We start from the raw sequence: 12,610 nt of genomic DNA on the forward strand, positions 1-12,610 counted from the left end.
TCCACCCTCCTCGGCCTCCCACAGTTCTGGGATTACAGGAGTGAGTCACTGTGCCCAGCCAAGGATATTTCCTAATAGTTCTAGTTTATTAAGTGCCTTTTTCAGTAATAAACACTGGCATTTAAACATTTTAAATGCATTCATTGAGATGATTTTATTACATTCTTGTAGCCATATCCTGTTAACGAAGTAAATTGCATTGATTTTTGAATTAGAAATGAACACCACTTGCGATGTATATGTGAGTAGATTTGATTTTCAAATATTTTGTTTTGGATTATTTTAATGTATTTGTAAAATTTTGATATCAGGAAGTGCTGACCTCAGTAACTAAAGTGGGTAGTGCTTCCTCTTATATGCTCCGGGAGAGTTTATGTTAAGTTATAATTATTTCTTTTTTTTTTTTTTTTTTGAGGCAGAGTCTTACTCTGTCGCCCAGGCTGGAGTGCAGCGGCACAATCTCGGCTCACTGCAAGCTCCGCCACCTCCCGGGTTCACGCCATTCTCCTGCCTCAGCCTCCCTAGAAGCTGGGACTACAGGCGCCTGCCACCACGCCCGGCTAATTTTTTTGTAGTTTTTTACTAGAGACGGGGTTTCACCGTGTTCGCCAGGATGGTCTTGATCTCCTGACCTCGTGATCCGCCCGCCTCAGCCTCCCAAAGTGCTGGGATTACAGGCGTGAGCCACCGCACCCGGCCTATAATTATTTCTTTGAATTCATCCATAGAACCATCTAGGCCTAACTTTTTGGTTGATTTGTCTTTAATTATGCCAGTGCTGCAATTAATTACTTATCTCTTTTCTATTTCTAGCTTGCAGTTTTAAAGAATCCACCAACTGTTGAAAGAAATCCCTGGAGACTCAAGGGACTGAATCATCAAAGTTAAGTCTCTCTGAGATTTATTGCTAAGAATGGCTTTAGATCTAAGAACCATATTTCAGCGTGAACCATCCGAGAATAATCTTGGATCAGAAAATTCAGAGTTTCCACAAAGTCAAGGACCTGCTAGAGAAGAAGGGATTTCTGAATTCTCAAGAACGATGCTCAATTCATTTCAAGACAGCAATAATTCATATGCAAGGCAGGAATTGCAAAGACTTTATAGGATCTTTCACTCATGGCTGCAACCAGAAAAGCACAGCAAAGATGAAATTATTTCTCTACTAGTCCTGGAGCAGTTTATGATTGGTGGCCACTGCAATGACAAAGCCAGTGTGAAAGAGAAATGGAAATCAAGTGGCAAAAACCTGGAGAGATTCATGGAAGGCCTGACTGATGACATCATAAATCCACCTGCCTTAGTGAGTACAGTGTTCTGACTTCTGGGATGAGGGACAAAGGAAAGTAAGAAATAAATCACAGTCAGTTAGAGTTGTCTGGAAGTTAGAGAAGCTATTGGAGGTCCAGTTATTAGTCAGCTCACACTCTCCCACCATTCTCACAAAGAATAATCTTCAATGTCCTAAGTTCTCAAGAAAAAAAGCAAAAAGGTGTATATCTTTTTATTCTGTAGGACATATAGGAGCCAAACATATTGACGTTTGATTAAGTTAATTTTGGTCTGTATAATGGCAGAGAAATTAACTTTTTTTTTTTCTGTTGCCCAGGCTGGAGTGCAGTGGCATGATCTCGGCTCACTGCAACCCATGCCTCCCAGGCACAAGCCATTCTCATGCCTCAGCTTCCAGAGTAGCTGGGATTACAGGCGTGCTCCACCAAGCCTGGCTAATTTTTGTATTTTTTATAGAGACAGGGTTTCACCATGTTAGCTGGGCTGGTCTCAAACTCCTGGCCTCAAGTGATCCTCCTGCCTCAGCCTCCCAAAGTGCTAGGATTACAGGTGTGAGACTGGCCTGAAATTGACATTTAAATGAAGACCTCAAGGTTGAGGAAGAAATGTCTTGATAAGAGCTGGTTCTTCTGTCAGGGAACCCTAATCAAGAAAGACATTCTAAAGAACTACTACAGTAGATCCTTATTCTCAGGGCCCATATTTGCAAAATTGCTAAAATTTATTTGTAAGCTTAAAATAAATACCTGAGGCATCTTCTCCATCATTTTCAGATATGTACAGAGTGGTAAAATATTTGAGTCACCTTAGGTGCATGTTTCCAGGTGAGGTTGAACAAGGCCACAACCTCGCTTCCTATATTGGTTCCTACAGTGTAAATAAGTGTCCTTTTCACAGTCTATTTAGTGGCACATTTTCACACTTTTATGCTTTGTATTGATAACTTTGTTGTTTAAAGTGACACTGAAGTAAAATGCTGAAACACTGTCTAGTCTTCCTAAGTGCAAGGAAGTTGCTATGTATTATAGAGATAATACGTGTGTTGAATCCTCTGAGTTCAGAATTAATCAATAAATATATATTAAATGAGGTGTCTTTGAACATATACACACATAAAACAAACTCATGTATTGATCAATTGACAAAAATAATGTGGCCAGAAGCTCACAGGAACTAACTCTGAATTCCTCCTAGGGGAAATGATTCAGTACTTGTAAATTCAATGTCCATGTGACTTTATTAAACATAAGAGCTTGTAGTAACAAGAATAACACCATCAGAGACGGTGGACAAAATATGTGGTAGCCAATACTTGAGGGAGTTTGTGAGAGCCTGTTAAGGGCCACTTTTCCAAAAAGTCTTCTGCTACACAACAGATTCAGATACAACAGTGATCTGGCTTTCGTTACAGGTCCATGTCCACATGCAGGGACAGGAAGCTCTCTTTTCTGACAATATGCCCTTAAAAGATGTCATTGTTCATCTCACAAAACAAGTGTCTGCCAAAACCCCAAGAGAAGCAAACATGGGGACACCCTTCCAGACTTCCCAAGGTACTTCCTTAGAAACAGGACAAGGTAAGTCAGGTGAATCTGCACAACTGAGGGGTGTTCTATGTGGACCCCTTCTTGAGCACAACTTCAATGACTGTCTATTTTCACAGGACATGGAGATGAACAAGATGGCTGCAACAGTTCTTTGAAAACTACTCAAGTAAATGAAAGTAATATTAATGAAGACAATCAAATAGTTTCTCTAATCATCATCCAGGAAGAGAATGGCCCTAGGCGTGAAGAGGCAGATGTTTCTTCTGACGACCCATACAACTCAAGAAGAACAGAGCTAGTCACTGCTGGATCCCAGGAAGGGTCCATAAATGGAATTATTTTTCAAGGTGTCCCTATGGAGATGGGAGCAGGGTTTCTCTCTCAGCCAGAGCAGTCATCCCCTGAGTCTGCCCCTACCCACCAGAGCAATGAGGGGAACTCCACATGTGAGGTACATCAGAAAGGATCCCATGGAGTCCGAAAATCATACAAATGTGAAGAATGCCCCAAGGTCTTTAAGTATCTCTGTCACTTATTAGCTCACCAGAGAAGACACAGGAATGAGAGGCCATTTGTTTGTCCCGAGTGTCAAAAAGGCTTCTTCCAGATATCAGACCTACGTGTGCATCAGATAATTCACACAGGAGAGAAACCTTTTACATGCAGCATGTGTGAAAAGTCCTTCAGCCACAAAACCAACCTGCGGTCTCATGAGAGAATCCACACAGGAGAAAAGCCTTATACATGTCCCTATTGTAAGACAAGCTACCGCCAGTCATCCACATACCACCGCCATATGAGGACTCACGAGAAAATTACCCTGCCAACTGTTCCCTCCACACCAGAAGCTTCCTAAGCTGCTGCTCTGATAATGTATATAAATATGTATGCAAGTATGTATATTTCCATATTTATCTACTTGGTATATAATTTCCTGATTATGCTTTCAATTTATTGTCTTGCTTCATTAAAATGTAAGGCTAAGGAGAGCATGGAATTTGTTAGTTTTGTTCACGAAAGTATTCCAAGTGGTTGGGAAAGTGGAATGTTTCCAAGAACCAATAAATTTCTGTTGAATAAATGAATGAATCCATAATGTTGATATCCTTTTTTAAAAAAAATGAGATGGGGCCGGCCATGGTGGCTCATGCCTGTAATCCGAGCACTTTGGGAGGCCAAGGCCAGCAGATCACCTGAGGTCAGGAGTTCGAGACCAGCCTGGCCAACATGGTGAAACCCTGTCTCTACTAAAAATACAAAAATCAGCAGGGCGTGATGGTGCATGGGGCACTTGTAATCCCAACTACTTGGGAGGCTGAGGCAGGAGAATTGCTTGAACCTGGGAGACAGAGGTTGAAGTAAGCTGAGATCTCACCATTGCACGCCAGCCTAGGTGAGAAGAGTGAAACTGTCTCAAAAAATAAAAATACAAATAAAGAGTTGGGGTCTTGCTCTTTCTTTTCTTTCTTTCTTTTTTTTTGGACGGAGTTTCACTCTTGTTGCCCAAGCTGGAGTGCAATAACACGATCTTGGCTCACCACAACCTCAACCTCCCAGGTTCTAGCAATTCTCCTGCCTCAGCCTCCCAAGTAGCTGGGATTATAGGCATGTGCCACCACACCTGGCTAATTTTGTATTTTTGGTAGAGACAGGGTTTCTCCATGTTGGTCAGGCTGGTCTCGAACTCCCGACCTCAGGTGATCCACCTGCCTCAGCCTCCTAAAGTGCTGGGATTACAGGCGTGGGCCACTGTGTCCGGCCAAGGTCTTGTTCTTTCACCTAGGCCAGAGTGCAGTGGCACCATCTTAGGTCACTGCAGCCGCAAACTCCTAGGCTCACAAGATCCTCCCACCTTAGCCTCCCAATTAGCTGGGACCACAGGAGCACAACACCACACCTGGCTAATTTAAAAAAAAAAAAATTTTTTTTGTAAAGACAGGATCTCGCTATGTTGCCCAGATTGGTCTCAAACTATCCTCCCACCATGGCCTCCTAAAGTGCTGGAATTATAGGTGTGAGCCACAGGGCCTGGCATTATTCTTTAAAATCCAGCAATGTGCCCACATTAAAAGGCAATGAGTTCCACACTGAGGACACAAACACCAGCTCACCATACTCCACTGAGGCTTTTCCTGACTTCTCTCCTGTCCTTACACCACACCCTTTAACTCTGGTGCAGCCACGTGGACCTCAAAATGGGTGGAACAGAGGTGGAAATCTGGAAGCAGGTCTTAGATTATGAAAGCAAACTTGCATATGTAAATGATATTATAATATTTACAATTTATGAGAAATTAATAGCTAAACTTGACCTGAATACGACTGGTGATTGAAAGTTGCAGATTGCTATTTTATTGGCAGATAGTTACCAGAAAAGTCCTTTTTCCGCGTTAATTTCTTTCAAGATGATGGAGATGGGAGCAAGGGAAGCTTATTTCTGGAACCAGTTTAAAAGGTCAGTTTGGAGAAAAAGAATTCCGGGCAAAGCTGAAATAGCAATGCATATGCTAGTCGATTTTGGGGGATACATGTGTGAGTTGGTTTCCACTAGGTAACTGGGGTTCAATCCAACTGACAAACTAGAAGGTGCCCTGTAGAAACGGCCTAAAGGATGGAAGGGGGGAATTCTGCAGCATAAATTATGATGCTTCTCTGATTCCACCGCCTTAAGAACGGAGAACTGTCGGGCTGCTGCGGATAAGGCTGCACTGTGCAGAGAAGCCTGTGCATCCATCCTCTTTCCTGGACCGTCTCCGGGTATTTTGCTATTGTGAGCATTCTGGCACCTGCTTATCGGTCCACAGGAAGGAAAAGTTTTGTTTGCAAAGATCTGTATGAAGCAGGGGAAAACTGTCAAAGTGGTTTTTCAATCTATTACAGCACCATCAGCAAGGTAAAAACTTAATGTCCATGTCTTCTGCAACACTAGATATGGCTACTGCTTTGGTTTTCTTTTCAGACAGGGTCTGGCTCTGTTGCCGAAGCTGGAGTGCAGTGGTGCCATCAGAGCTCACTGCACCCCCGGCCTCCTGGCCTCAAGGGATCCTACTATCTCAGCTTCCCGAATAGCTGGAGTTACAGGTGAGCCACTACTAATTTTTGTATTTTTTGTAGAGACAGGCTCTTGCTATGTTGCCCAGGCTGGTCTCCAACTCCTAGGCTCAAACAATACTCCCGCCAAACTCCCAGCCTCGGCTTCCCGAGCAGCTGGGCCTAAAGGAGTGAGCCATTGAATGCTTTGATTTTAATATCCAAACCCTGAGTACAGTTTATTGGAGTCAGCCGGTAGGACAAGGGGGGTAAACAAAGTTCTTTCCCTCCTCACCCCCTGCATAGAAAATAGGTTTATATTCTGCAGGCTTAATGTGTATCTGACGGTTCTCTCTGACACACCAGCTGCCAGTCTGATTTTACTGGGTGTTTTACGGGTCCTGCAATCACAAATAAAACAATAACCCCTGGCCTCCACCCAACGCCTCACATCAGTTATTATATCTCTACCCTGTCAGTGATCACAGCCAGCTTTCACTGATACCCAAGGCCTCCCGCTGCTGACTCTGGGCTTAAAGTCCCCGGATGAAAATGTTGGCACAAAGGCTTCTGGGACTTGTACTGCATTACACGGCGCGCATTGCTCTCTGGGAGCTGAAGTAGGTGGTGAGTTCTGCGCAGGGGCATATGGGACCGCCCGATGAGCCGCACTGTGGAGACAGAAGGCGGTGAATGTGAGTCCCCCCCGACGGGCAGAGGAGGAAAGCTGGGCTGGAAACTGAGGCGACAGGTCCGAGTGGAACGCGGTGATCGAGGGCCGCGGTCTCCTGAAACGTCCGTCCGGAGCCAGGATTCTAGTGGCCTCTGGGAGTTGTAGTCGTCGGCATCCAGCCACGCGTTACCTTCTGGGATCTAGTGTCCGCCAGCACTGCACAGACTCCTGGACTCCCTCCGGAGCTTCCTTCGAGCTCAACTGCCTTGGGGCTTCGGAACTCATTCCCGGAGTTTTGTGTATTTGGAATTTCCTCTCTTACGCTGGGAAAGACAGGGCTTCCCTACCAGAGGAAGCAAAAATACCACTGGGCTTATCATTACAATTGCCATCCTTTATTCTAGCTGGAAGTGGCTTACCCTTTGCAGTAGAGAGTCCATGTTTCTCCTTAGGAGTTGTATTTATATTTCTTTTCTTTTCTTTTTTTTCTGAGACGGAGTCTTGCTCTGTCGCCCAGGCTGGAGTGCCGTGGTGCGATCTCGGCTCACTGCAAGCTCTGCCTTCCGGGTTCACGCCATTCTCCTGCCTCAGCCTCCCGAGTATCTGAGACTACAGGCGCCCGCCACCACGCCCAGCCAATTTTTTTGTATTTTTTTGTATTTTTTGTGTCTATACGACGGGATTTCTCTGTTAGCCAGGCTGGTCTCGATCTTCTGACCTCATGATCTGCCCTCCTCGGCCTCCCAAAGTGCTGGGATAACAGGCGTCAGGCACCGCGCCCGGCCGAAGATTTTCTTATTCATTTGTAATCCGTGTAATCCACTTCATCCCAGGCCGCCTCCACTGTCCTGACAGCCCTTCCCATGTAAATGATACAGGAGGCAAGGAAATGCTGGGTAGAAGAGGGTGGTTCCCTGGCAAAGACTCCACCCTCAAGCCTGGAAACCCTGGCCGTAAATGAGAACAGTTGTCCCTGTTTTCCTGCCCAAATGTTACTTTTTTGGCCTACCCACCCCCCTTTCCTGTGCCCATATAAACCCCAGACCTCAGCAGGCAGAGAGACAAGCAGGCTGAAGTCGAGAGGAGAAGCAACTGAGCTGGAGACTAGGGATGGGCGTGGCTTAACTTCAGACAGCAGGACTTCGGAGAGGAGTCTGGTGGAGATGGCCTGGCTTGAGGTAACAATCACCTTCGGCAGCATCCCCTTTCCCGCTCCCCTTCTGCTGAGAGCTACTTCCACTGCTTAATAAAATCTCCGCATTCACTATCCTTCAAGTTGGCCTGACGGGATTCTTCCTAGACACCAGGCAAGAACCGAGGTACCAAGAGGGCAGGGTGTAAAAGGCTGTCACCCTGACTCTCCACTGAACTGGCTATCACTTAGCCATCCATGGGAGGCAACTGATAGAAGAATATTGTGTTTTTGGCCGGGTGTGATGGCTCACATCTGTAATCCCAGCACTTTGGGAGGCAGTGGCAGGCAGACCACGAGGTCAGGAGTTTGAGACCAGCCTGGCCAACACAGTGAAAGCCCGTCTCTACTAAAAATACAAAAATTAGTCAGGTGTGGTGGCATGTGCTTGTAGTCCCAGCTACTCAGGAGGCCGAGGCAGGAGAATCACTTGAACCTGGGTGGCAAAGGTTGCAGTAAGCTGAGACCACACCATTGCACTCCAGCCTGGGTGACAGTGTGAGACTCTGTCTCAAAAAAACCCCAACAAAACATTGTTTTTAACACAGGCCCTCCAGGGCTCCAGAGGTTGCGGGCAACCCCTGGACGCTGCTCCAGGCCAGTACAGGGTTCATTCCTGCACCACTCACCAGGCTCCTGCACCCACTCACCTGCATGCTCCCACTCTGGCTAGCGTTTGAGCTTGGGGCGCCTGGGGCACTGAGTAAGCAAGCCACACCCCTGTTACGTCCTGCAAAGGGGTCAAGGGTCAAGGGAACTCTCCCATCTCATAGAGTCACCCCATCTCTATAATTTCATTCTACTTTACTGTCATCAGAACCTTTAGGGTCATCTGACATTCTCCTGCCCATTTAGCAAGGTCTGTCTTGTTGACGGCTCTGTCTCCAATGCTGAAATGAGCTCTTTTTCCTGTTAGGCCGCCTCCAGGAATTCTCATAAGATTTGATCACCTCGCGTCAGACATGGCCCTACACCAGCAGACCTGACTTACCACATCTGTGACCTTCCTTGCATTATTCCTTTACTCACTACTTTCAGTTAAGCTGTTCTGAAAATGTCAGCTTCTTTCCCATTTCCCACTCTCTACCCTTGGACTTCCCTCTGCCTGGAGCATTGTCCCCGGTAACTGCAGAGCCTCAAAAAATACTCTTATTTTGGGGACTCTGCATTGATATTCTCCACTCTCTGGAATGATGTAATCCAAAATGTCCACAAAGTCTGCATCGTTGTCTCTTTCATGTCCCGAAAGTTATTCTCTCAGAGAGACTTCCCTGAGCAAACTATCATAAACTGTAACCACCTGTTTCGTAATATAATCTCCAAAATCAAATTCCAGACCCTGCAAGATATAGAAGAGGTGAGTTCTGTCAAATACTCAATGAAATAATCAAATATATTCCAAATCTTGCAGATAATAGAAAATATCAATTTACTCTATAAGCCTAGTATAACTTTATTGTAAAAGCTTAAATATAAAAAACCCTGAGAGATGACATTTAATCACCAAACCTACTCATGAATATAGATGCAACAATCCTATTTGCTAGTAAAATTAACAATGAATAAAGATGTCATACATCCTGAGTTGATCCCCAGGATGCAAGGATTATTATTAGAAAATAGAGGCTGGGTACAGTGGCTCATGCCTGTAATCCCAGCACTTGGGGAGGCTGAGGTGGGCAGATCACAAGGTCAAGAGATCGAGACCATCCTGGCCAACATGGTGATCACACCATAGCACTCCAGCCTGAGTGACAGAAGTCAGGCACAGTGGCTCAAGTCTGTAATCCCAGCACTTTCGGAGGTTGAGGCGGGTGGATCTTCTGAGGTTGGGAGTTCAAGACCAGCCTGACCAACATGGAAGTTGTAGTGAGCTGGGATTGCGCCACTGCACTCCAGCCTGGCAACAGAGCGAGACTCCGTCTCAAAAAAGAAAAGAAAATAGATTAATGTAATTTACTATGGTGCTGGATTACAAAAGATAATGTATTATCTTATTAATAAAAGCAGACAAATGTCTAAGCATAATTTAAATCCACTGGTATTAACAAAAGTTACTTTTTTTTTTTTTTTTGACACAGAGTCTCTTTCTGTCACCCAGGCTGGAGTGCAGTGGAGAGATCTCGGCTCACTGAAACCTCCAGATTACAGGCATGTGCCACCATGCCTGGCTAATTTTGTATTTTTAGTAGAGATGGGGTTTCTCCATGTTGGTCAGGCTGGTCTCGAACTCCCAACCTCAGATGATCTACCCACCTCGGCCTCCCAAAGTGCTGCTGGGATTACAGGTGTGAGCCACCGTACCCAGCTTTTTTTTTTTTTTTTTGAGGCAGAGTGTTGCTCTGTCGCCCAGGCTGCAATGCCGTGGTGTGATCTTGGCTCACTGCAACCTCCACTTGGAGGTCCAAAATTAATCATAGACACCAAACCACAGATTCAGAAATCTCAGAGAAGAGGAAGCAGAGTAAATACCAAAAACCTACAACTATGTACATCATATTCAAACTACAGAAGGCCAAAGATAGAGAAATTATTGAAAGAAGATGGAGGTGGGATAGGGCACTTTACCTACAGAGGAACAAGGATGAGAATTAGAGTAGAATTCTTGTCAGAAACCAGATAATCCAGAAGGGAATGGAGTGAAATGTTCAAAATTTAGAACGAAAAATAAAACCCCACCCTAATATCTATATCCAGCAATGTTATCTTTCAAAGGTGGAGGAGAATAAAGCTTTTCTCACACAAATACTGAAAAATTCATCCCCAAAGGTCCTGTTACAGGGTCCCTGCATTACATGTGAAGCAATCCAGTAGTTATTTGAAGGTCAAATTAGATTAAAGATGTTTAGGCTGGTCATGGTGGCTCATGCCTGTAATCCCAGCACTTTGTCAGGCTGAGGCGGGCAGATCACTTGAGTCCAGGAGTTTGAGAACAGCCTGCGCAATAAGGCAAAACCTCCTCTGTACAAAAAATACAAAAAAAATTAGCTGGGTTTGGCGGCATGCTTCTGTAATCCCAGCTACTTGGGAGGTTGAGATGAGAGGATCACTTGAGCCCGGGAGGCAGAGGTTGCAGTGAGCTGAGATCAGACCACTGCGCTACAGCCTGGGTGACAGGCTCAAAAAATTTTTAAAAAGATGTTTGTTGTAACTTCTAAGGGAAGAATTAATAATTTTTTTTTTTTTTTTGCTGGCAACTTTGATTAATTAAAAAATACAAAAATTAGCTGGGCGTGGTGGTACATGCTTGTAATCCCAGCTACTCGGGAGGCTGAAGCAGGAGAATTGCTTGAACCTGGGAGGCAGAGGATGTAGTGAGCTGAGATCGTGCCACTGCACTCCAGCGTGGACAACAGAGCAAGACAGGCCAAGCGCAGTGGCTCACGCCTATAATCCCAGCACTTTGGGAGGCCAACGCAGGCAGATCACGAGGTCAGGAGTTCAAGACCATCCTGGCCAACATGGTGAAACCCCGTCTCTACTGAAAATACAGAAATTAGCCAGGCATGGTGGCTGGCCCCTGTAGTCCCAGCTATCTGGGAGGCTGAGGCAGAAGAATTGCTTGAATCCGGGAGGTGGAAGTTGTGGTGAGCCGAGATCAAGCCATTGTACTCCAGCCTGGCCAACAGAGCGAGACTCCATCTGGAAAAAAAAAAAAAAAAGAACTGATAGACAAATTCGTCTGTGTAGCTGAATTCACAGTCAACATGCAAAAGTCAACATGTAAAACTCATATGCCTTTCCATACACTAACAATGAAAAATATGAAAAGGAAATTAAGAAAACAATTTCATTTGCAATAGTAATGTATAGTAATGTATATGGTCAAATGATCTTCAACAAGGCTACCAAGACCACTCAATGGGGAAATGATGATCTTTTCAGCAAATTATGCTGGGAAAACTAAATATTCACATGCTAAGGAATGAAGGTGAACCCTTACCTAACACCAAAAACACGAATGAACTCAAAATGGAGTAAAAACCTAAACATAAGACCCAAAACTATAAAACACTTAAAAGAAAATATAGGGTGAAAGTTTTATGACATTGAATTTGGCCATAATTTCTTGGATTTGACACCAAATACACATGTGACAAAAGAAAAATAGACCAATTAGACTAAATGAAAATTAAAACTTTAGTATATCAAACATTAATAACAAAGTGAAAGAGAAACCTATTGAATGAGAAAAAAATACAGGTTGAAAATCCCTGAGCCAAAAATCTAAAATCCAAAATGCTCCAAAATCCAATTTTTTTTTTTTTTTTTGAGACGGAGTCTCGCTCTGTCGCCCAGGCTGGAGTGCCGTGGCCGGATCTCAGCTCACTGCAAGCTCCGCCTCCCGGGTTTACACCATTCTCCTGCCTCAGCCTCCCGAGTAGCTGGGACTACAGGCGCCCGCCACCGCGCCCGGCTAGTTTTTTGTATTTTTTAGTAGAGACGGGGTTTCACCATGTTAGCCAGGATGGTCTCGATCTCCCGACCTCGTGATCCGCCCGTCTCGGCCTCCCAAAGTGCTGGGATTACAGGCTTGAGCCACCGCGCCCGGCCCCCAATTTTTTTTTTTTTGGAGACAAAGTCTCCCCCTTTCACCCAGGCTAGGGTGCAGTGGCGCAATCTCGACTCACTGCAACCGCTGCCTCCCAGGTTCAAACGATTCTCCTGATTCTCCTGCCTCAGCCTCCCGAGTAGCTGGGATTACAGGCGCTGGCCACCACACCCTGCTAATTTTTATATTTTTAGTAGAGATGGGGTTTCACCATGTTGGCCAGGCTGGTCTCGAACTCCTGACCACGTGATCCGCCCACCTCGGCCTCCCAAAGTGCTGAGATTACAGGCGTGAGCCACCGCGCCCGGGCCGCCCGACTAATT

The 12,610-nt window shown here is 45.2% G+C and overlaps 1 protein-coding gene across 1 annotated transcript; it reads left to right on the plus strand.

The window, feature by feature from the left end:
• The first annotated feature begins 830 nt into the window (after positions 1–830).
• ZSCAN4 (zinc finger and SCAN domain containing 4) lies at positions 831–3,722 on the plus strand. The gene is made up of 3 exons (XM_023184321.1): positions 831–1,303; positions 2,705–2,870; positions 2,957–3,722. The coding sequence occupies exons 1-3, from the start codon at positions 914–916 to the stop codon at positions 3,694–3,696; spliced, it is 1,296 nt and encodes a 431-aa protein (XP_023040089.1). The 5' UTR covers positions 831–913; the 3' UTR covers positions 3,697–3,722.
• Positions 3,723–12,610: the final 8,888 nt, after the last annotated feature.

This window comes from Piliocolobus tephrosceles, chromosome 21 (assembly GCF_002776525.5).
Source record: "Piliocolobus tephrosceles isolate RC106 chromosome 21, ASM277652v3, whole genome shotgun sequence".
NCBI classification, from domain to species: Eukaryota; Metazoa; Chordata; class Mammalia; order Primates; family Cercopithecidae; genus Piliocolobus; species Piliocolobus tephrosceles.

Coding starts and splice junctions, on each gene's coding strand:
- ZSCAN4 (XM_023184321.1), top strand. CDS start 914: ATGGCTTTAGATCTAAGAACCATATTTCAGCGTGAACCATCCGAGAAT. Junction 1,304..2,704: donor TCATAAATCCACCTGCCTTA/GTGAGTACAGTG, acceptor CTTTCGTTACAG/GTCCATGTCCACATGCAGGG. Junction 2,871..2,956: donor TTCCTTAGAAACAGGACAAG/GTAAGTCAGGTG, acceptor CTATTTTCACAG/GACATGGAGATGAACAAGAT.